The sequence below is a fragment of the Pelophylax lessonae genome (assembly GCF_965119305.1).
Source record: "Pelophylax lessonae genome assembly, chromosome: 1".
Lineage (NCBI taxonomy): Eukaryota > Metazoa > Chordata > Amphibia > Anura > Ranidae > Pelophylax > Pelophylax lessonae.
The window spans coordinates 331436402-331462856 of record NC_138768.1 but is presented as its reverse complement, the minus strand read 5'-3'; the positions used below and the strand labels follow the sequence as shown (position 1 = coordinate 331462856).

The following is a 26455-nucleotide window of genomic DNA, read 5'->3' as shown; positions in this document are numbered from 1 at the left end:
GGGTAGGGAATTCCATAGGATGGGAGAGGCTCTGGAAAAGTCCTGGAGGCAAGCATGGGAGGAGGTGATAAGGGAGGGAGCTAGAGAGCAGGAGCTCTTGAGAGGAATGATGGGTGAATCCCACCCAGGGATGCTCATACATGGTTTAAATATCGGCCGGTCCCTGCTGAACTGGCTGAGATTCAAACCATCTATGGCTGGCTAAGAGACAGGGTCTCTGTGTTGACTAGGGTCAATCTTTGGATAACTCCAGGAGGCCTGTGTTAACTAAACATGATATAGTGTATAGGGCCAATAGCCCTGTGTTTACTAGACTCAATCTAGATTGACAGCAGAACTATAGGCAAAAACACTATGTCCAATTGGGGAGATTTACTTTCACTTCCTGTCCCCCATCACCATATTTATGTCAGTTTTTTTTCATTTCAAAAGTTGAACAACTAAATAATGCAGTATATAGTAGCAGAAGAGCAGACTGCATACACCATAACTTGTTAAATGCCCTACCATTTCTATTTGTCGTGCTAATCCCTGTCTGAAAAGTATTGCTCAGTTATTAAAGGAGCAGCTTTTCACAACCCAAAGCGAAACTTTACCTTAACAGGGAAGTTGCACTTCATTACCTCCTTCCCCCCTCCTCTCCCACTTTGAGGATTTTTTTTCTACTGGGGAGCAGGTATTTAGGTTTAGCAGGTATCTGCTCCCACTTCCATTCTGACCACCTAGGCGATTGGAGTAAAAGTTTTCCCCCCTTCTCTTTCTGCCCACAACCTTCTAGGACAAGTAACAGGTCCAAAAAGGCTATGGGTCCATTCCCAAAGTGTAGCCCAACTCACACATGTGCAGTGGGGCGCCAGCTTCGCATAGTAAGCATGCTGGTGCAAGGGACCCAAACACTGGCAAAGAAATGGCCCAGGTGAGGGCGGCACTGCTGACTTAATTTTTGTTGCTGCTAACTTTTAATTTTTTGTTAAGACTGAAGAACTGCTTTAACTATTAAATAAACAGTGAAGCACAAACTATAACAATCAAAAACCCACATCTTTACTAAAACAATACTTTATTAACAAGTTGGATTCTTGTCAGTTGCTCTGGGCACTGCCTTTTGCTCCATGCTCCTTGTTCTGTTTTATTGACTAAGCCCATAAATGTAAAAGGGGAAATCCAGTTAAATGCATTCCATGCATGGAGTCAGGAGTCAGAGGTGTAAATCTTTTTCAAAGGTTGAAGCTTCAAATCTTGACCCAAACACTGGCAAAGAAATGGCCCAGGTAACGGTGGCACTGCTGACTTAATTTTTGTAGATGCTAATTTTTAATTTTTTGTTAAGACCGAAGAACTGCTTCAACTACTAAATAAACAGTGAAGCACAAACTATAACAATCAAAAACCCACATCTTTACTGAAACAATACTTTAACAAGTTGGATTCTTGTCCGTTGCTCTCTGGGCACTGCCTTTTGCTCCATGTTCTGTTTTATTGACTAAGCCCATAAATGTAAAAGGAGAAATCCAGTTAAATGCATTCCATGCATGGAGTCAGGAGTCAGAGGTGTAAATCTTTTTCAAAGCTTGAAGCTGCCGGTCCTTCAACACACTCTCATGTCTAGTTAACTAAGATTTGGGGTCTTGTTATACATTCCAGAACACAAGCAACGTGCATGGAAGATATAATAGTCCTTGGTTTAAAAATGTGCTTTGCAGGCTAAAAAACAGAATGAAGATTTACTACACTGTCTCGCTGCATTCTGCACTATATATTGTGTGAATTTTGTCAATTAAATGCAAATATTGGCAATAATAATAATACTGTAAAAAAATTTTTTTAGACCAGTTTATCAAAAGCTTTCATAATTTGGAAGTGACAGACTATATGTATCTATGCTAGAAAAAAATGACCCAAAAATGACAAATTTACTTTCAAAATTAGCCCCACAATTAGATCATTCACCCACCAAGGACAGTGCGATTTCTGCATGGTCGGTTGTGTTGAACACGAGTCTTGCTGTCCAAAGGCTCCATTCACATTGTTGGCTGCAGAAGTGATAATCCTCTGCCAACTACCTCCTAATTCAATGTGGCTCATGTAGGTTATGGAGTTGAATAGCTCCAATACACACATGTGTGATCTAAGGGTGTATCATGGCAGAATGTTCCGATTCATTGTGTGGGCCCACCAGGAAAGAAGTTTGAAAGCAGACTAAATGCTGCCCCAACAATATTGGTGCTAAATAATTTTCTGCATCAAGAGCCCATGGCCGTGTAGCTTAAAGGGAATCTGTCCCCTAGAAATAATGATACAGCAGTTCACTAATAAGATTAAAAAAATGTCCCTGCCAAGGCCATCACCATCCAGATAAATTAAAGATCTGCAGTGTCCAGGCACAGAACAGCATTAAACTCTCTCAACTCTGTGCCAATTGCTGCTGACAAAGATTGAAATCACTCTAATGAAAAGTGCCAAAAGAGCTGATTTGGCAACAGTAGCTTTACTGATTTAAAAAAAAATAGCAGATTGCTACTCTAATTCATTCAACAATGATTGCTTCATTTGTAGCAAGCTTGCTTTGTAAAGCAACCTTTATGAGAAAAACAAGGAAGCTACTCTTGCTGATATGTAAATCAGCAAATGCTAGTTTTCCAACTGGTATCCTGACCCGCTTACTGGAATCACTGACCTAGAAGTAGTATGCACAGAAGGACTTTTCCTGATCTGCATTATTGTCTCAGTTCAGTGACTCAGAAAGTTTTGAAGCCAGAGAGTCAGCATAACAGCCAGACAACTAGCATTTTCAAAGGTATTCAGCCATGGCAGCCCACCGGTGAGCTGGGCTGGATATGTTTGGACCATCTAGTGTTGTTTGTTTATGAATTGTGATTCCCAGCTAATGGAAATCTATGGCAGGGCAAAATAACTTTTTACTTTATTCTTAATTGTCTGTTTGCATTGAATAACTGGACAAAAACAATACCCTAAGAGTCGGTTCACACTGGGGCGACACGACTCCTTACTACTTCGGGAGGCGACTTGTCAGTCCTGTGCACCACGACTTCGGAGCGACTTGCAGGGACTTCACATAATGGAAGTCTATGCAAGTCGCTCCGAGGTCGCCCCGAAATAGTACAGGACCCTTTTTCTAAGTCGGAGCGACTTGTGTCGCTCCTATTAGAACGAGTCCTGTAACGGTCAATGGACCGCGAGGGAGTGCGACTTGTCAGGCTGACAAGTCGCGCTAATGTGAGCCGACTATTAGTCTGACCACTGCTTAGCATGACCATCAAAAGTTACTATGTCATGACTCTACAAATGTAATTTGTGAATTGCTAGACGAGATTTTCCAAATGCTATATCAAGGTTGCTTTGGCACTGAAACAACCTGACAGGAAAAAGTTCAAGAATAATGAAAAGGATTTCTCAGTGCTGGGAGAGAGCACAGAATCCTATTACGGGTTCAGCGTGTTATAGGATCTAAACCCAGACAGTCTTGTGATCAGAATTAACTGCCTCACGGCTCTGGATATCATGAGACTCAACCTTTCCACCTGAGGACAGGACTAAGCTTTAAGCACATGCCATGCAAAGCAAGCTTTGAAATGCCCTCACCTTCAAAATGCACTTTATGCATTCATAAAGCTAAAGATTAAATGGTAAAATAGGCAAAAAAAGACAGAGTTACCCCTTACTTTATCCAACTGATAAGTAGGCAGTCAACGTCTGTGAACCAAAAACTGTGGCATAAAATTTAAGTAAGTGCAACACATTTCCTATAGAATTTCATGCCACATGAAGTCCAACAAGACATACAGACAGATGTCCAATCAGAGAGACATAAGGATGGATATCCGGACAGACTGATAGACTGATCAGTCTAACTTTTACAGTAAGGGCAATAAGATTGTGGAACTCTCTTCTACAAATGGTGGTAACTGTGGGGAGTATGGTAGAGGGCTGCATTGTGTTTGGGCTCCCGCGGGACCCAATGCAAATCTTGCGGGAGCGGGCGGTTTTACCTCTGCTGCGGGCGGCCAAAAAATTTTGCGGAGACTCACGGGGAATGGTGCAATTTGGTGTAACGTATTTTCCGGTGTATAAGATTACTTTTTTATAATAAAAAAAATATACCCCAAAAATCAGGGGCCGTCTTATACGCCAGGTACTGTAGCTTCAGCTAGTTACAAAACATCCCTAATAAAAATGTTAGCCCGCTGGATGTGTATACAGTACCTTTGGCAACTTACAGAACGTCCCTGTGCTGTAATACTCTATGTACCATGCTGAACCAATCACGGCAAGCGGTGTATTCTATTATGGCATACAAAGCCTGCTCGGATTGGCTGAGTCAGAGAGGCGGGCTTATACAACCTTTGCCAATCTGAGCAGGCTTTGTATGCAATAATAGAATACACAGCTTGCCGTGATTGGCTCAGTGTGGTACATAGAGTATTACAGGGACGTTCTGTAAGTAGCCAAAGCTTACTGTATACACATCCAGCGGGGTAAACTATTAATAATAGAGAAGTTCTGTATGTAGCAGAAGCTACAGTACATATTAGGGCACATCCAGCAGGCTAAGATATTTAATAGGGACGTGATGGCTCCACTGATGTTATGAAATGGTGTTGCCTCAGAAGAGGGGGGTAGTCTTATATGGCGAGTATAGGGCAAAACCGCAGGAGTGGACACAAACATTGCGGGTGCGGGTGGGAGTGGACACAAACATTGCGGGTGGGAGTGGACAACTACTATATAACTAAGTAACTGTAATCCTAATTTACATTTAGGATTTTCCTAGGCATGTTACCACTGTGGTATAGCTATTTTAAAACTTTTTTGGGCAAGGCCAGTCTCATGATCTGCTTCTGGGCACCGCTGACTGACCTTGTACCAGAAATCCTTGCAGATCAGAAAGTTACACACTAGGGGCTTGTATTGACGGGGTTTTGTTCACTTCAAGTGGGTTTTGCATTTCAATGCAAGTCTACTGGAATGCAAAACTCACTTAAAGCAGGTTAAATGCAGTTATGATCGAGGTTATCTGCAGTACCTGTCAATGAATTCTAAACAAACAATCTCAGAACCATCTGAAACTGGTGCTAACCATAAGCCCTCAAGCTGCCTGCCTAGTAAACGTCTCTGGTGTAAATCCAATTAGCTGGTGTATGAAAACACATCAGGAATAACAGAAAACTTGGCCTGGTCACCACATTTCATGGGTGCTATGCTTAGATGTGGATGACTTTCTAAAACTGATTTTATAATTTTAGATAGAAGCTTAGATTTTTCTCTCATTTCTTGTCCTGTCTACAGGGCTCAGTAGCACAAGATATATTAAAAAAAAAAATCTTTCCAATGAGGTTACATCAGTGTTTCTCAACTCCGGTCCTCAGAGCACACTAACAGGTGATATCATTTGCTGCTCAGTGATTGCAGTATTCTAGTCTGCATCTCCCCAAGGTAATACCTAAAATCTGGCCTGTTAGTGTGCCCTGAGGACTGGAGTTGAGAAACACTGGGTTACATACACCAATACAAGCCTGACATAAATAAATAATAACTAACCCTATTTAAACTGGGAAAAACAATTTTGGCTGGAGTTAGGTGTAAAAACATTCCTACTATGCATGGATAGAAATGTATAAAATTGCTAGTCTGGCTTAATGCCTAAAGCCTCGTACACACGCACCGATTGTTGGCCAACCGATCGGCCGTCTTTTGTCCAGTGTTGTTGTGTTGGTTGAAATGTGCTCTAGACTTGCACTGGACTTTTGTTGGCCGAAAGAAACCAACTTCAGAAGTGATGTCATGTTCTGGTTTACTTTCCGTGTGTTTTTTCTTCTCTGAGCATGCCCAGTCTTGCTCATCACATTTTTGTCTGCCGAAATCTGTACTGACTGACGAACAATCGGCCGTTCTGTTGACGGCTAACAAATTTTATAGCATGCACAACAGATTTTGTTCGGCCGAAAAGTCGCAGTCGGAAGCATCATACTAACAAGCCGACAATCGGCCAATCGGACGTTGGCAGAAAATTTACGGCCAACAATCGATGCGTGTGTACGGGGCTTAATAGATCTCCCCATGCATGCATTATAGCATTCACTATGCATACAAGTATAAATATATGAGTTTTGGTCTTAAAGAAAGAACATTGGGACAAGCAGCTTTAGGGTTCATGCAAACTGGGCTTAAAAAAAAAAAAAATGCCAGTTCCTTTGGCAGAAAAAAACGCTCATATAGAGCACTATAGGACAGTGTTGCATTTTTTTCTGCCACAAAGCTCCAATCAGAAATGAAAACCAGAAGGTTTTTTTCCTGCCTCTAAATGTTGAGCTCAAAATATGCCTGTAATCGTCCTAAGGTGTGAGCAGCCTATTGCATTAGGGTGTGCACCCCAAAGCTCAAACACACATGCCTTTTTCTGCAGCCTCAGCTGCACTGGACAGTAAATGAACAGGATAATGCTCTGTGCTTAACGGCTTCCTGTTCATTCACAAACTGAAGCATAGTAAACACGGTTTACTATGCTTCAGTTATGAATGAACACAGTGAGTAAGTGTGTTCATTTAGAAAAGGAAGGGGGCAGTAAATGAAAGATTTACTAGCCCCTTCCCCCACTCTCCATTCTGAAAGAGCAACATGGGGGGAAGCCCAGGCAAGAGGGGGAGTCGGCACCGAAACCAATGACTAGGGTGTGCCCAGGCACACCTGGCACACCCCCTGAGCACGCCTATGTTCCTAATGTGCATGAACACATAGGATAACATTGAGCTGCTTCTACAGGCAAAATGAAAAACTCCTATAGAACAGCGATTTTTAAGCCAGTGTGCACGGAGCCTTCATCTTTTCTTGTAGGGTGTGTTTTTTTTTCTGCAGCGTGAAGTGAACAGGGATATTTCTTTTTGCAAAGGACTTAAGGTACATTGTGCTATTACATTCCTCCCAGGGAATGTTTTTTTGATTACTGATGAAATGCAATAACATAGCTAAAGATTATCACATTTGATAACAGTTTAATAAAATTCACTGATCTGCAATGAAATAGGTAACCCTTACACTGCTAGCATAACTCACATTCTCAGAAGTATTGGGACTAGCAATCCACCACCACCCACACTTGAAGAAGTTACACTGCCTGGACCAAAAAAAAGTCGGCACCTGGAATTAACTAAGCAACTAACTAAACTAAGCATGCATTAACTATCCTATTGGCTAGTTACTTCATGTGCCCATAGAATGAGGTCAGCTGACTACCTGAATATACGCAATGACCAGGTTATTCCATCAATGGATTTTTTCTTCCTGGATGGCACGGGCATGTTCCAAGATGACAATGCCAGGATTCATCGGGCTCAAATTGTTAAAGAGTGGTTCAGGAGCATGAGACATCATTTTCACACATGGATTGGCCACCACAGAGTCCAGAACTTAACCCCATTGAGAATCTTTGGGATGTGCTGGAGAAGGCTTTGCACATTGGTCCGACTCTCCCATCATCAATACAAGATCTTGGTAGAAAATGAATGCAACACTGGATGGAAATAAATCTTGTGACATTGCAGCTTATCGAAACAATGCCACAGTGAATGCGTGCCATAATCAAAGCCAACTAAATATTAGAGTGTGTGACCTTTTTTTTTGTCAGGCAGTTTATATTACCAGCAGAGTTCCATGGAAAGGATTAGCCTCACTCAGCATTTACAGAGTTAACAATTACAACTGGTGACTTTGCCCCTAGTATTAAGAGGTTGTACTCAGGACTTGCTTGACATTGCATTTTGTCAACCTTTGGTCTGTCTATATCTATCTATAAAGTATATTGTACCTGGAAAGAGTGAGGGCTGAAAGTCTGTTGTATGTAATTAGGTCAATTATAATGTTATCAGGCCCAAGAAGATCATGCAATGTGTGTTAACTTTGACTTTTGACCTGCGTGATCATTCATTTAATATGCCTGTTTACTATCATTTGCATTTTTTTTTTTTTTTTTTTGCAGGAAACCGATTACATACAGAATGTGGGCAATATGTACCAGATCATTTTCTGTAACTCAAAATTGCACAAAGTTGCAGAAAAAAATGACAATATAAACTGTGCTACTGACTGTGAATGCTTGCATGATCGTGACTTAAAATGATCCATACAAAGAAGAGTTCCCCTGAGGGTGTGGGATTATGTGGGCGACCTGAGGATCTAAATGAATATGCAAGTATAGATAAAAAATATAACTTTATTGAACAAACATGTTAAAATGACATATACATACAATAGATATGTCATGATTTAAAAGAGCAATAACAATCACGGCTAGCAAAAGTTGAACATATAAGAAGTGACTACACGAGCACGTGTATTCCAAAGAGACCCAACGCGTTTCAAGCGTACCCTTCTCCAGGGGTCTGATGGAAAAGACTTTAGTGTCACTAGGGTCACTTTATATCGACCAGAGAGCCGTGAATGAGAAATCACTATACATTCCTCAAAAATAAAGAGATACCAGGAAGAGCAGGGAACAGCAAATATGTTTCTTTTGGTATTGAAGGTGGTGTACCATATAAGTGGTGTGTGGCGTTGGCTTGATCACACAAGGATCCTGGGAGGAGGCCAGTACTGGATGCAATGCCGCGAAGACAGAGACAATCCCTACTACTGGAATACTGACAACAGATTCCATCCAGTCATTGGAAATGGGCAAATATATCTGCCACTGGGCCTTCTACATGAGTCCATGCTTTTGGAGTCCAACTAGCGGTATATACACCAGGGATCCAGGGCTGGCCTCCTTCCAGGATCCTTGTGGGATCAAGCTAACGCCACACACCACTTATATGGTACACCACCTTCAATACCAAAAGAAACATATATTTGCTGTTCCCTGCTCTTCCTGGTATCTCTTTATTTTGGATGAATGTATAGTGATTTCTCATTCACAGCTCTCTGGTTGGTATAAAGTGACCCTAGTGACGCAAACAATGTCTTTTCCATCAGACCCCTGAAGAAGGGTACGCTTGAAACACGTTGGGTCTCTCTGGAATACACGTGCTCTTATAGTCACTTCTTATATGTCCAATTTTTGCTAGCCGTGATGGTTATTGTTCTTTTAAATAAATGATTAACTATTGTATGTATATGTCTCCTCTATGTCATTTTACCATGTTTGTACAATAATTCTTTTAATCTATAATTGCATATTCATTTAGATGCTCAGGTCCCCCACATAATCCCACACCCTCAGGGGAACTCTTCTTTGTTACAATTTTTGGGATGATGGCCACCATGCTAGGTATCCATGGTACGGCATTTGTATCTATATAAAATGATCCATATGCTTTAGAAAATAAAAAGCAATGCGTTCAGAAGACAATCATTGATTGATTGTAATTGCAGCACATTAATATTCATGCAATGATTAGGTACACGAATTAATGCAAACAGTGCGCAAACAATGTCACCTCCTCTGAGAAAAACCTTGAATAGTTCACAGCACTAGGATGAAATGCTTTATGGGTAATATTGACTACGGCTGTCATATTAGGAAACCAATCAATATAATTTCATCTCAATTATGAGATGGCTGCGATCCTTTGGCTTTATACTACAATAAGCAGAATTCTCTATATACATCCAGCTTCATCTGCTTCATCTAATAAATGATTGGAATATCTTTAACGGACATATTAGAAATCAGAATAGTCTGATGTACAGTTTCCCATATGGCTGCGGGACTATGAGTAATGCAGTATACCTAATATCATATGCTGACAAATCTAACCTCTAATAACCCTTTACCAATGAATCACAATACTAGAGCTGGCAATATACTGAGCAGTACGCACATGTTCAAGAACAGTGAATCCCTGAGGCTTTCAATTTCTAAAATCAGTATGCATACATAACCAGGCACAACTACAGTGTGCTGCATGGGAATAGATACTAACATTACAAAATAAAAAGGCAGGATCTAACCAAAGCGTTCTGTCACCCACAACTCTGCCTACGTCTATACCAATCGTCAGTGGTCTCTATAAATAGAACTACACGTCACCCTCCCTATCATCTATTATTCAGAGAAAAAAAAAAACAAAAACGTGGAGACTAGGGCTATAAGGATGCTGCAATCTATGGGGCATATGGTATAGGGGGTGAGGACAAGTGGAGGATAGGGGGAAGGGAGTCGGAGAATGAAAACAGGAGTGCAATAGGCAGGCCTTGTGATGTTTTTTCAGAAGAAGAGCAAACATCAAGTGACTAATGCGCTAAGTGAAAAGAGTCCAACAATACCTTTCCTACTTTTACATTTCGTTTTAAGAGAAAATTTATATGTCTGCACTTCAAACACCTTTGTTTTTTTAGAATGTTTTTTAAGCTGATTTTATAATGCATTACCGTGTTTTTACATGCTTTTTGTGTTCCCTTTACTACGTTTGTTTTGTATGTGCCTAAAAAGTGGAGGAAATGTCAGTATGGCTTTTGTGTTAAAAGATAAGTGCGTATATTATGTTTTAATATCCTTTTTACAAATCCTAGCATTCATTTCGATGAAAGGTATGCTTCCTGGAACCTAGCTGGAAGCAGTAGCTACACCAAACAATGAATACAAATTATTATTTTAGAATATATATGAAATGTTGCATATCCATATTCAGGGTTCTCCAATATGAGCCATCTGGTGGAGCTCTATACTCCTATTTACATGTTAGTTATGCATCTTTCTCAGCTTTGCTCAAAGAAGCCCATTGTTTATTTTTACACAATTCTTTACACAATTTTTACACAATTTTTACTAAAGAATCAGAAAGCGTTTTATTTTGTAAGGGAATAAGGTGAAGGTAAGTAAAAATTTACTTTGCAAACAATACCTAGTAATGTGCAGAGGAAAAAAAAATGGATTTTTGCGATTGTATAATTGAAGTTTTAGTAAATCTATTCCATGGGGGAAGATTAACTAAAACCGGAGCTCACAGAATCTAGTGAAGCTGTGTATAGTAACCAATCAGCTTGTTCAATTAAGCTATGACCATAAGGCTGGCCATACATTATACAATATTCTTACAATTTACCTTCAACTATGTAGTACAAAGGCCTGCCAAATTGGATACAATTGAAAGAGTTGTTTAGTTTTGAACTCATATTATATGGTTTTTGGTAAATCTAACAGAAAATTGTACATGCATGGCCAGTCTAAGGCCCCTTTCACACGGGGTGGACTGTAGCTGCGATCTGCTTGCTCAGCAGGGAACCTGTTCACTGATCCCCGGTGAGTAGGCGGATGACAGGTCCATGTCTGCTTCGCCTATGCAAAGCGGACATGGACACAGCCTATGGTCAGCCAGATGTAAATGGACAGCATGTCCATTCACACCCGACTGCCATTTCAGTCCGATCTGCTGAACGGATCCCCATCTGTCTCATTTTGATGGTTCGGATTGCAAGTAGGCAGGTGAAAATGAACACATGTCCATTTACACTTGCTGCTCCATGGAGGAAAATGGAGGTTCTGATCTGGTCCACCTGAAAAACAGACAGGCAGACCCGATCGAACATCCGTGCAAAAGGGGCGTAAAACTTAGAAGTTTAATGGTTGCTATGCACAGCTGCACTAGCTTTAGTAAATCACCCCAATAGACGTGGCCATCATCACCCAAGACTGAGGTATCTTAAAGGAAACCTGAGCTAAAAGATATACAGCATAATCTTCCACTGCCATTTTTCTTAAAAAAATACTACTTGTCTGGTTAATCCAGTGGTTTAAATAAATTTAAAACCACTAGCCCTAAAAAAGCATGCAGATCAGTAACACTCTGAAGTCAGAGAGAGTCAGAAAATTTGCATTTTCAGATCCCATATTTCTCCCAGTCCAGGTTTTCCTTAGGAATTTTAACCAATAAACGTACTTATCTATCTAATTATGGATATATACATACTCATTCACACCTTATTTTACTGCTTGAGTGTTTAGTGAAATCAGTCATACCATATAATGAACTCTGTACACCACATCACTTCTCCACTATACTTTGTGCTGTTCACGTGGCAGGCTTGCTTGTTCCCTGCTCTGCCATTCATAAAAGCAGAGTCAGCAATACAGTAAAAACTTTTTGGTCATGCGACTTCCTTCCCCTGTCTTACCACCTTCTGCATCCACTGATAAGGAGAACAGGAGAGTATGGTAGGGTGGGTGCTTGTCGTAAAGAATCCCTAGAATTAGGAGTCTTCATCTTTCTAAAAACACTTTAGGCCTATCGCGCAAAAACAGTCTGATGAGGAGGCTTAATTCTCAGTTTTAAAACCAAAGTGCAGTAGCCCTTTATGGCCACTCAGAATTCAATTTGCCAACATCAAACTACTACAAGTTCGAATCTGATCAGTTGCTCTTTACTGAATACAGACAAAAGTTTAAAATGGCATGCATACATTTGGAGCCTTCTTTAAAGAATAGATGAGATTTGAAAGCTAATATGATGCAGTAGACAACAAGGACATTTTCTATCAGCATATACACTATGATGCCAAAAGTATTGGGACACCTACCTTTACACACACATAAAGGTTGAAGAGTATGTCTATGGGAATGTTAGACCAACCTTCCAGAAGTGCATTTGTGAGGTCAGGCACTGATGTTGGAGAGAAGGCCTGGCTCGCAGTCTGCGCTCTCATTCATCCCAAAGGCGTTCTATCGGGTTGAGGTCAGGACTCTGTGCAGGCCAGTCAAGTTGCTTCAACCCAAACTCCCTCATCCATGTCTTTATGGACCTTGCTTTGTGCACTGGTGTGCAGTCATGTTGGAACAGGAAGGGGCCAACCCCCAAACTGTTCCCAACATAGTTGGGAGCATGAAATTGTCTAAAATGTCTTGGTATGCTGATGCCTTAACAATTGTAAACTCTCTTCATTAGAACTAAGGGGTTGAGCTCAACTCCTGTAATACAACCTCACACCATAATCCCCGCTCAACCAAATGATTTGGACCAGTGCACAAAGCAAGGTCCATAAAGACTTGGATGAGTGAGTTTGGGATGGAGGAACTTGACTGGCCTGCAAAGAGTCCTGATCTCAACCTGATAGAACACCTTTGAGATAAAGCACAGACTGCAAGCCAGGCCTTCACTCCAACATCAGTGCCTGACCTCACAAACGCGCTTCTGGAATTATTGGCCAAACATTCCCATAGACAACTCCTAAACCTTGTGGACAGCCTTTCCTGAAGAGTTGAAGCTATGATGGCTGAAAAGGGTGGGCCAACTCAATATTGAACCCTACGGACTAAGACTGGGATGCCATTAAAGTTCATGTGCGTGTAAAGGCAGGCGTCCCAATACTTTTGGTAATATAGTGTATATTAAACATGAGTCCATAACATTTTACTCAGCTACACAGCAGTTTACACTGGAGAGCAGTGATGCCAAATATGAATTTAGGCAATAAACGAAATACACTAGTGACACCAGGAAACTGCTAGTGTCCCTTCATCACTAATATGTAGAAGAACACAAGACTTCCACTTTTGTAAGCTAGAGGAAGGGCCTGAAGATGGGTTTTGTTCTTCTGCGTTTGATGTGCATTTGAAATGGCTATTAATCGCACATCTGCATTTTTCCATTAACATTTATTTTGTAATGCAGATGACCATGCTGAGACCTGCAGATGACCATGCTGTCCTGCTTTGTGATTCTTCGGACACAGCAGTTCCTTGGCCTTGCAGGCCAAGCAGGTCAAACACGGCCCTTGATGAATTTGAATGCATATTGCAGAATTCTAAAACATCCCACCAACAGGAGCTCCAAGTAAGCTCTGGAAACCTGTGTCTTCACACCAGACAGTTTCACAGAAGTGTTTGTCATGGTATGTCCACATGGATTTTTATGGCGCTGTAATGAAATGGATCATTGATTCCAGGAACAATGTCTTCATTCTGTTCTGCATGCCCAAGACAATGTCTGACACTGCTAATGATAGCGGAAAGCAGATTGGAAATAACTGTAGGAAAAGAAGCACACCTCTATATGCACTGGACATATATTCCAACAAACTGCAAACAATCTTTTTTCCTGTATACTGTGTATGTCTAAGTGTGACACAGTGTGCTAGTCAGGTCTATGCCATTTCTGTACGACAGTTAGACAATGCACCTTGTGTTTAGATCTTCATTGTACAACTGACTATGGCCCCATCCGGTAGCTGGTTTTGGTCATTTGAACCTTGAAGCCCTCCCATTTCTGAGTAGACTACAAAGGAACTCTCTGACCCAGTTGGAATAGGAGATTCAGTTTACAGTTTGATATCTGCTATGCCCATGGTCTCTCACACATTTATCGACAGATAAGTTCATTACTTTATCACATGGTAATTTTCTTCTAAAATGTTCACTTTATATTTTCACATTAAACATTATTTCATTAGTCTGGTTGTAAAAATGGTAGATAGAACTACTGATACAGATAACATTAAGGATCCCCCTGCATAGTTGCCAACATTTAAAAAAAATTTCCAGGGACACTTTACAGCACAGCTATCAATTACCACACCCGAATCCCTGAAGCTCCGCCCACTCTGCATAATTAATCCCCGCCTCTTTATCAGATTATAGAGTCTACTCAATATAGAGAGAATTACAGGAAATTGAAAAGGGAATTTAAAACTTAAGGCCACAGTAGCAGAGTTGGAACGATTCTCCCATTCAGCTGCACTACTTCTACATAACATTTATGGACAGCCTGATTAACAGGCGCTTCCAGGGACAATATAAATTACCTGGGACGGGCTCCTATTTCCAGGGACTGTCCCAGGAAAAAAGGGACAGTTGGCAAGTATGCCCCTGCACACATGGGTTAAATTAAACTTGTCATAAGGCTTGGCAATTCATATTGAGAACGTAAAGCTAAAATGAATACACAGGGGTTAAGTTCAGTGCTTGTCGAAATGACTAATAGATCAGAAATGTAGATGGCTAAAATCATATACAAATCTTGACTTGACTAAAAGTCATGCTGGGTCATCTCCTTCTGCCTTCTGGGCCCCTCAACTGGTCAATAAGGCTGTCCATTATAATTAAAGAATTGAGGGCAATGTTTGCTTGTCATAATGACTAGTAGATCAGAAACATAGATGCTAAAATGATATGCAAATTCTAACTTGTGAGTCCCCATTCACACTAGCGCGACCTGGTCGCCTGACAAGTCGCGGTGGGTCGCTTGCCATTTATTAGCACAGGACCCGTTCTAATAGGAGCGACACAAGTCGCTCCGACTTAGAAAAAGGGTCCTGTACTACTTTGGGGCGACCTGGAGGCGACTTGCATTGACTTCAATGATATGAAGTCCGTGCATGTCGCGCCGAGGTCGTGGTGCACAGCGTGCACCGCAACTTCACAGATCGCCCCAGCAAGTCGCGTCGCCCCTGTCTCTAAGGCCTCATGCACACTGGACGTTATCAAAACGTCAGTAGAAAGCTGGAGCTGTAGAAGGAGTTTTTCTGCTTTTTTTGCTGTAGCGTTTTTCAGCATTTTTTAGTTTCTTTTCAGCTGTAGCATTTTTTAGCTTTTTGTTTTAGCAAAGTTATACTCCCACAAAACCTTTTGGCTCAAAAGTGTTCATAAACGCAGAATAGCCACTTTTTTGGCGCTTTTCAGCGTTTTAAGCTTTTTGTTAGAGTTAGAGGGATTTTACAGCTTGAAGCCTCTTAAAACCCACTAGTTCTGGGTTTTTTTTTCATGCCAGAAAACGCCCTTGCCAAAAACTGCTGATAACAGCCTACGTGTGCATGAACACATAGGTTAACATGCTAGGAAGTTTACGTCTGACACCAAAAACAGCAGCTGTAAAAACATCCAGTGTGCATGAGGCCTTAAAGTCATGCTTGGTCACCCCCTTCTGTCTCTTGAGCCCCTCTATTGGTCAGCGAGACTGTCCATCATATCAAAAGATTCATTGGCAGTGTTGAAAGAAAGGACGGGACAGGTTCAAGCTTGACACTTGGAGGAAAAGTAAAGACTTTCATATAACTTTAAAAATGCATGAATTTTGAAGAGCGTAATTTCCTGCCACTCCCCTTATCATGAACATTAAAAATGTATGTAGAACTAGTGTGGGCTATGGCTACATGCACATGCATGCATCTATGCGTGCAAGCGCTTCTGTGGACTTTAAAAGTGTTTTAATGCATCTCTATACAAAATGATTTAAAAAATACAGCAAGTAGCATTTTCTCACTGCTTGTGAGAATAGAACCAGATAAGCACAGTGGCTTAGTGGTTGTCACTTCTCCCTTGCAGCAAGGGGTCCCTGGTTTGAATTCTCATCAGGACACTATCTGCACACAGTTTGCATGCTCTCCCTGTGTTTATGTGGGTATACTCTTTGTTTTCCCCACCATCCAAAGGCATGCTGGTAGATTATTTGTCTCCTGTCTAAATTGGCCCTAATATGGGTGGGAATGCAAGCATGCATGTTAAATAGTGATCTTAGACTGTAAGCACCAGGAGGGCAGAGGCTGAATAAAATTTACAGCAAGAAAATTGTTGGCGCTATATAAATCCCTGTAATAAATAAGACACTACCTGACTGGAGTTTGCATGTTTCCCCTGTGCCTGCGTGGGTTTCCTCCAGGTATTCTGGTTTCCTCCCACACTCCAAAGACATGCTGGTCTTCTGTCTAGATCCTGTCTAAATTGACCCTACTATGTGTATGTAGGACTGCGAGTATGGGACCTTAGATTGTAAGCTCCTTGGGGGCAGGGACTGATGTAAATGTACGATATATATGTGAAAGTGCTGCGTAAATTGAATACTTGTGATAAATAAATAGAGGGCTTTGATTGTCCATGTGAAAGGCAGGATTCCATGGAAATGGAGGCAATGTAAATGGGACCCGAAGATGACCACTTCTTAAAGTGAATTTGTGCTTTGCCCATGAAGGGCAAAATAAAAGCTTCACTTTAATGGCAGCCTTACCTACAGCCTTTCCTGTGCTCTTTCCTTGGAGCATACACAGGGCTGAGAACTCTCTCCATGCCTCATTGTAAAAAGCACTGGGTGCCTAAACAGCTAATCACCAAACAACAGCATTGTCATGAAAGGTAGGGGAGTCACATGATCCCCATAAAATGAGGTATTTTATGTATTTTATGCAAGTATAAGCTTTTGTAGGGCCACAAATAAAGTGAAGATGTTGCTTTGCCCTGCATGGGTAAAGAAAATGTTGGTTTCATGCATTTATTTCAATGTAAATTTACATTAAATTGCACCAATATTTGACAGATTTAATATGTTAGAGATGGAAGAATTTAGGACATGTCAGACGTTTGAGTAGAATCTCAAATCTTGGAGTTCATAGACCTATTATATCTTTTACAACACTTGACAATAATAGAGCAAGGGTCCATCTTCAAGATAAACCCAGTTCATCCATTACTGACAAAGCTGGTGGTGGAAGGAAACATGAGCCATCTACTTATATTGAAAAATGTATGGCACAGTGCATAAACAATGGCATGTATGTAAAATATCTATTCACGTTCCTAACTTTCCCATTAAAAATATGTATAAATACGTAGTAATCAGGAACCGATTTTAAAAGCCTTTTAAATAAAATCACTTGATCTAAAAGAGTGCTCATTCGCAGCGGAGATAGACAACTCACCCACAATAATGCCACATGCGCTCACTAGCCCAATCTCCTTTTTTAGGGCCACTCCTCCTCCTCCTCCGGAGCTTGATCCAGAGCCAGCATCCTCTGGGATCTTCTCAGCACTGGTTCGTAACCGAGCACCATCCGCCATCTTTCTTGCCAAAGTGACTACTGAATACCAGAAGGCAAGAGATCTTTAACCACCAGACCTGAGTGTAAGAAAGAATTAAAATGATCAACATTAAAAAATAAAAAATGAGACAGCCTTTTTGTTAAAAAAAAAAAAAAAAAAAGTTTTTACCCCCAACGAACCCTTGAAAAGATTTTCAGGTCTAAGAGAACCTTGCTAAAACAAATTCACCAAGGGAAAAATGCCCCTTACATTGGTGGTCAGTGAGAAGAGTGCCCCCTTATGTTGATGGTCAGCAGAATGAGTGCACCCATTACATTGTTGGTCAGTGAGAAGAGTGCCCCCTTACGTTGATGGTCAGCAGAATGAGTGCACCCCTTACACTGGTGGTCAGTGAGAAGAGTGCCCCCTTACGTTGACGGTCAGCAGAATGAGTGCACCCCTTACATTGGTGGTCAGTGAGAAGAGTGCCCCCTTACGTTGATGGTCAGCAGAATGAGTGCACCCCTTACATTGGTGGTCCGTGAGAAGAGTGCCCCCTTATGTTGACGGTCAGCAGAATGAGTGCACCCCTTACATTGGTGGTCAGTGAGAAGAGTGCCCCCTTACGTTGATGGTCAGCAGAATGAGTGCACCCATTACATTGGTGGTCAATGAGAAGAATGCCCCCTTACGTTGATGGTCAGCAGAATGAGTGCACCCCTTACATTGGTGGTCAGTAGTCATAATGCCACTTTTACAGATAGCTATAAAAAGATCATTGGTGCTGGCTTCAAGTGGTGTTGGCCCTACAACTTTGCAGGCACCAATAAATTGGGGGTCAATCAGCCAGAGCTCTAGGAACCCCTAGCAACCCCTGGGGGAGCCATGGAACCCTGGTTGAGAATAGCTGATAAAAGCGCAAAACAAGTGCTGTTTTGGACTGGTTGAATCAAGTTATTAATACCAACTAAAAATGTGGAATAAGTAGACAGAACAAGCACACCAAATAAAATGTGTGTGCAATATGTATTTAGTTTCCCAATGTATAAAAAAAAATGACACCTTTATGGGGGAAATGTAAGTGTATTTTTAGTTTGGCTGCTTTCACACTGATCTGTTATTCTTTTGCTTTTGTAACAGTAACAATAAAATCAGTCTGTATATGCAGTAAAGCATGCTTGTTATACTCACTCTGGAAGCTAAGGGGTTAATACTCTGCATTGTGTAAAAAGGCTGTTTGATCCTGTCTCCTCTGATCCTCCCCCTTCTTACAGAGTCTCCAAACCATCTCTGGATAGTACAGAGGCTAGGGGACAAGCTGCACATGCTCAGTTTGTGTGTATTACTAGAGTTTTTTTTTTTTCTTGGCAGAGTGCATGTGATCAGTACAGGGCAAATCTGTCCAGACAGAGGGTCAGGGGTCCTGCATCCTGATAGAACAATCATGGCAGAATAAAAACTCCTCCTACAAGCTTTAACCAGACACTGACAGAAGTCACAAGACTGCTGTAACTGCTGATGAGAAAGGTTTTTAGCAGTTTATATTTACTAAAACTAAACTAAAATATATTAAATATAAACTCGAGTTTATATTTACTAAAACTATTGCATTTCCATGTTCTGTGTACTGTGGGAGACCAGTAACACTTTACTAAATTGTTTAGTAACACTTTAATAAAAGCAGAGGAAAAATGCATGATAATTAAATCATTCACACTGATCAGTTGCGGGTCTGCTGAATTTTGTAAAACCCTGCTTGCTACATTTTTTGTGCATGTTAGGTGCAGTAAAAAAAAAAAAAAAAAAAAAAAAAAAACACATAAAAAATGCAGCTTCCTTTTAAAATGAATGGAAACATATCAAAAACACATAAAAAAAACACATAAAAATGTGCACTACGTTTAACACAACGCCCCCAGAAAATGGAAAAAACACAGCAATAACGCATATGAGTTTTTCATGTGGTTTTGATGCAGAGCTGTGTGAAAGTACTAGAGATCGACCGATTATCGGCAAAGACAACATATCAAGGGCCCGATATGCACTTTCCCCGATATATCGGAATCAGCCACCAAGGTGACCGATATTGCCGATATTTCTGGAAAGTGCTTGTACCGGAGTGATGCCTGCAGCTAGAGGCATCACCCCAGTACCGGCGTCCATAGCCGACGGTCGGCTGTCTTGTAATCACAAGCGATGCGGCTGAGAAGCCGCTCAACTGTCATTACAAGGAGCGGGAGGGGACGTTCCCCCCCCCCCCCCCCCCCCCCCGCTACCTTCCAAGGCTCGCCCGGGTCTCCCGTCCCACCGGGAGACCCGGGCAACCAGCCTGCACGGCCCCGAAGATAAGACCCGATCAAAGCCACATTCGGCTCTGATCGGGTCTCCATGCAAAAACCCGGAAGTGATGTCATGAGTGACATCACTTCCGGGTACTGTCTGGCTCCAGATTCAAAAAAATGACAGCATTCAAAACAGCCAAACTTGCCGTTTTTGAATGCTTTTAAGTCTAGAGGAGGGGTTTGGGGTTTTAGACCCCCAGATCCCTCCACAAGTGTACCTGTCAAACAAAAAAAATATTTTTTTTTGTACGAAAATATCGGCCGATACAGATATGCATTGGCCAAAATATCGGTATCGGCAACGAAAAACTGATATTGGACGATCACTAGAAAGAACCCTAATGCCCCTTTCACATGGGCGAACTGATTGGGTCTGCCTGTCAGTTTTTTAGGCGGACCCGTTTCAATCCTATCTACCAAAACAAGACAGATTGGGGATCCGTTCCCAATCTGTCCAGCGGATCAGATTACAGTATCCCCATAGAGGAAGGCGGGTTGTGTCCATGTCTGCTCTGCAGCAGCGAAGTGGACACGGACCGGTCATCAGAAGGTCAGCAGGGATCAGCGCGCTGGCAGAGTTTGCCAGTGTAAAAGTCCTCTTAGGCCTCTTTCACACGGCCGCTCCGTTTTTTTTTTTTCCCCACTCCGGCACTTTTTTTTTTTCACGGACACGGATGACACTTGTGTCATCCGCTCCATATGTCCGCATATCATCCCATCCGTTTGCGGATGATATACGGACACAATGTATGTCTGGGGATTGTGGATGTCAGCGGATGACACCGCTGACATCCGATTTTGCATCCGTTCCGTTTTTTAAAATGGAAGAAAAATAGGGTTCTGTTCCGTTCCAAAAAACGGAACAGAACTGAAAGGATGAAAGTCCCATCAGCTGACATCCGCAATCCCATTGACATGCATTATGTCCGTATATCACCCGCAAACGGATGGGGTGACATACGGAGCGGCCGTGTGAAAGAGGCCTTCCAACTTTTAAGTTATTGTAACATTTGTGTTAACCTGAAAGTAACTTTTGATGTGATGTTAACATTGTATATACCTTCTTGTTTTAGTTGTGCATGTCATGTAATATTTGTATATTTTCCCTGTCCTTCATGTACATATACCATTTCAAACTGGACAGAGAAATAGTGTTTTAAAACATGAACACACTCTGATAAGATTATCTACAATAAACAATTATATTCACATTTGCGCATGTATTTAAAAAAGGATTTTAAAGATCCTTTTAAAGTATTTCTATCCTATTAACTTGTATCTATTTCATCTTCCAGCAGCTGGGACTTCCATTATGTTATCGTTTGCTTTGTGTGCTCCATTGATAGGCTTTAGGCACTGTGCACTAACAATACACAATGCTATCAGCCAGTTAATACAAGTGATAATACTGCTGCTCTTTCTTTTGTAAAAGTGACAAGCTGTTGGAGAAAAGTTAGACATTTTTTTCACCAGAAAAATTATGTACCAGCCTCTCTCAACCTTTAAACGTTAAAGGAGCCCTTTTAAAAACTTTTCAGATGTCCAGGAACCCCTGCTTAAAATTATTAGTTCTGCAACCCAAATTTAAAATTTACATATTCAGTAAGTTGTAGTTACATTCATAAATCTTTGAATAAAGAATGTTATGTACCTGTGCTTGACATCCAACGCAGACCCTTAAATTCTCAGTAATAAGGACAAGAAAAAAAAAAGCAAGCTGTGAACATTGTAAGACCCCTCTATAGAGAAGGCCCTTCTTTTACTTGGGTGGTCAGTAGAAAAGAACTCCCTATATTGATGGTCGGAGGAGAAGGGCCTTTTTTTTATGGGCAGTGAGACAAAGGGACCACTAAAGCTGAACATACATTATACATTTTTTTTTTAGATTTACCAAAACCGCATAATATGAGTTCAAACCTAAAAATTTTCGATTTGTCTGCAATCAGGCATTCCCTTGCACTACATAGCTGAAGGTAAATCTAAAGGAAAGTAAGCAAGAAAATTGTATAATGTATGGCCAGCCTTAAATTGTTGGACATTTGTAGAAATAATGTCCTTTACATTGGTGATAACATCTGTGGTTAGCCAAGGAACCCCTTAGCAACTCCTGGAGGAACCCTGGTTGAGAAAAGCTGACATGGACATAAGATTTCTGTGACTATGCCAGACAATAATTGAATGCTGGACTAAAAAAGCTAAGTGTCCCAGATAGGGGAGGCCCGGTAGTAGCCTGTTATACACTAAACTTTGTATATGTGAGTGAAAGAAACAGTATAAAATTCCTGAATGGACACCTTCAGAGAGTGTTTACTAAAACGATCTACTAAAAGAGGCATATATATATATATATATATATATATATATATATATATATATATATATATATATATATATATATATATATATATATATATATATATATATATATATATATATATATATATATATATATATATATATATATATATATATATCTATATCTATCTTGGATTTAAGCTCTAACGAGCAGGGCCCTTTTGTATCAAATGTATTGTAACTGTAATGTCTAGCTTCAGCTTCATTTTGGTAAGCACTGGGAAAGCTGTTGGCGCTATATATCCTGTATTATAGGCTGCATTCACACTTGAGCGTAGCGTTTTTTACCGCGATTTTACCGCGATTTTTTCAGGCGTTTTTCATTGACATCTATCAAAAACGCTGGTAATCAGCCCAAAAAGAAGCTCATGTACTTTTTTCAGCTACAGGCGTTTTGCAAAACGCTCAGATGTGAACAGGGGCCATTTAAATGAATGGGGTTTTACTTGTTGGGCGTTTTGGAAGCGTTTCTTTTAAGCGTTTTTGGAGCTGAAAACGCCCAGGTGTGAATGGAGCCTTAATCATATATATATATATATATATATATATATATATATATATATATATATATATATATATATATATATATATATATATATATACACATACATACATACATAAACACACAGTATGTGTGTGTGTATATATATATATATATATATATATATATATATATATATATAAAAAAAATATCCAATGGCTGCCACTGCACACAAATCCTGAGGAAGGCGAGCTTCTGCCTCGTCGAAACGTTGATTAAAACTGTCATTGTGCGTTTACCTTTCAAGACCCGTGGGTGCCACTCTCTTTTTTGGAAAATATATATTTATTATCTAAAAAAGACATGGACATGTTTTAATTAACAATCCTGGTAGATATCTATCAATCACACAATAGCCTTTTTATTTTTTGGGTTTTTGTTTTTTTTTAACCTTACCCTTACCCCTATGCATGCCAGCTCTAAACGCAAAAAAAAGCAGGTATTTGGGACAAAGCCTTAGTCAATAAATATATATATATATATATATATATATATATATATATATATATAGAGAGATCAGTGTTGCTCAACTCCGGTCCTCAGGGCACACTACCAGGCCAGATTTTAAGTATTACCTTGGGGAGATACAGACTAGAATACTGCAATCACTGAGCAGCAAATGATATCACCTGGGATGTATTTCAGTTTTCTTGCAAACCTGGTCTGTTAGTGTGCCCTGAGGAACAGAGTTGAGAAACACTGATATAGATACATCTATCTATCTATCTACACTATATATATATATATATATATATATATATATATATATATATATATATATATATATATATATATATATATATATATATACACATATGCAGCAAAAAACTTAATATAGCTAGAAAATCGCAATAAATAGTTATATTTTAGTATCTGGTCCAAGCATTTATATACCCTCTTTCTTTTGGCTTCTCATATACCTTTTTTTCCTTGTTTGTGCCATCTCTATACACAATTTGATGTGACAATTTTGGTATTTGGGACAAAGCCTAAATTGACATATATTACCAGTGTTTTTCTTTTAAGTAAGTCCAGCAGATCAGCAATCTTAAACACAAATCAGAAAGCTGGAAAATAGCCCCCATTTCAGCATCTGATCCAAAGCAGGCATTAAACTGGGTAGCATGATCTGGTACTTATGTATTTAAATAACTGAGGCATGTTGGGTTATATGGGTTGTTCATGTATTAGGCAGTGACAGAAATCACAGATTTGCTGAATCTGCTACTATAACAATGAGTTTCCCTATTTGACTTGTAAAGATGGGAGCTGTACCCATGGCACCCATGTAGTAGACTACCCCTTGTTTATGTCCCAAAAGTTGTAGGAGAAAATGGATTGCTCCATTGTACTAAGCACTGGGGATTGTCATCCTATGATACATGCTCTGGGATTAAATATGAATAATGCCATCACCGGTGTTGGCTCAGTACACACCAATCCAAGTATTAAGACATATCCAGCTTTCAGATCACACCAAAACAACCCCCAGCATAGCCGATCGCTCACCAGATTCTGGTCTCCGCCGGTTCTTTCAGGGTGCCCTTCGCATTGTCTTCCCGATCGGATCTTGTGATGTCCGCTCGTGTGTCATCCTAGGCGATGTAATATTGGGGGCCGTGTTTATGTGCGGTGCCGCTGGGATCGGTTACCATGTATGTGTTGTCATAGAGGAGGGAGGAGGACTGAGCCTCCTATATACACCTGCACCTCCCAGCTCTTTACTGAGCTCGCTGACTGTCAGCTCTTTTATACTCGGGAAAGCTCCTCCCCCTTCTCAAGTCTACAGCATCACCCAGATGTGCTGCCCACCAGATGTTCCCTTTCAGGGGTCTGTCCTGTTATGCCATGTATTATCCACACTTCACATCCATTTTCATAGTGACAGGTGGATTTTAAATAAGAGAACAGCATGGGCTGATTGTCCTGTGTATGGAAATACACCATACAGTATTTGTACTTTCCACAGCAGCATTTCTTAAAAAATGAAAAAATGAAAGGAACACTTTGAAAACACATCAGATATAAATAGGGAAAAATATAATGCTGGATATCTATACTGATATGGACTGGGTAATGTGTTAGGAACAAAAGGATTCCACAGCGTTTGATGGAATTGAAAATGATCAACCTACAGAGGGCTGAATTCAAAGACACCCCAAAAATCAAAGTGAAAAAATGATGAAAGTATAATGTCCCAGAGGTGTTCTATTGGATTTAGGCTGCCACCTCTCGGGAAAACCCGTACTCTCTCGGCCATTCTCGGGCAGACGGTGCATGCGCAATGACGTGTGGTGCCGGGCGGCGGCGCCATTTTTAAATGTAAGGCGCCTCGGGGGATGGGTAAGTAAGACCCCTGCGCAACTTCTGCATATCCTGCATCATGCCCTCAGCCCTGCATCTCCTGCACCATGCCCTCAGCCTTGCATCTCCGGCACCATGCCCTCAGCCTTGCATCTCCGGCACCATGCCCTCAGCCCTGCATCTCCGGCACCATGCCCTCAGCCCTGCATCTCCGGCACCATGCCCTCAGCCCTTCATCTCCTGCACCATGCCCTCAGCCCTTCATCTCCTGCACCATGCCCTCAGCTTTGCATCTCCGGCACCATGCCCTCAGCCCTTCATCTCCTGCACCATGCCCTCAGCTTTGCATCTCCGGCACCATGCCCTCAGCCCTTCATCTCCTGCATCATGCCCTCAGCCCTTCATCTCTTGCACCATGCCCTCAGCCCTGCATCTCCTGCACCATGCCCTCAGCCTTGCATCTCCGGCACCATGCCCTCAGCCTTGCATCTCCGGCACCATGCCCTCAGCCTTGCATCTCCGGCACCATGCTCTCAGCCCTGCATCTCCGGCACCATGCTCTCAGCCCTTCATCTCCTGCACCATGCCCTCAGCCTTGCATCTCCGGCACCATGCCCTCAGCCCTTCATCTCCTGCATCATGCCCTCAGCCTCTGCATCTCCTGCACCATGCCCGCAGCCTCTGCATCTCCTGCACCATGCCACAGCCTCTGCATCTCCTGCACCATGCCACAGCCTCTGCATCTCCTGCACCATGCCCGCAGCCCCTGCATCTCCTGCATCATGCCCCCAGCCCCTGCATCACCTGCACCATGCCCATAGCCTCTGCATCTCCTGCACCATGCCCGCAGCCTCTGCATCTCCTGCACCATGCCCGCAGCCTCTGCATCTCCTGCACCATGCCCTCAGCCCTGCATCTCCTGCACCATGCCCGCAGCCTCTGCATCTCCTGCACCATGCCCGCAGCCCCTGCATCATGCCCGCAGCCCCTGCATCTCCTGCACCATGCTCTCCTAGACAAACTGCCTGTCTCCTGAAATCTCTTCCATGCTCTTGAGACTGTGCTAGGGGAGACAGCAAACCTTTTGGCAGTGGCACGTATTGATGTGCCATCCTGGAAGAGTTGGACTGCCTGTGCAACCTCTAAAGGGTCCAGGTATCGCCTCGTGCTACCAGTAGT

The 26455-nt window shown here is 41.5% G+C and overlaps 1 protein-coding gene across 1 annotated transcript in view; it reads right to left on the bottom strand.

Annotated features, from left to right (window-relative positions):
• SLC7A8 (solute carrier family 7 member 8) overlaps nt 1-24543 on the bottom strand; it is a 70165-nt gene extending 45622 nt beyond the window's left edge. The window contains exons 1-2 of the mRNA XM_082252788.1: nt 24482-24543; nt 17635-17831 (exon numbers count right to left, since the gene is read on the bottom strand). Coding sequence (XP_082108914.1) covers nt 17635-17773 — 139 coding nt within the window. The 5' untranslated portion in view covers nt 17774-17831; nt 24482-24543. The remainder of the gene's footprint in view (nt 1-17634; nt 17832-24481) is intronic.
• Between the last annotated feature and the right edge of the window lie 1912 nt (nt 24544-26455).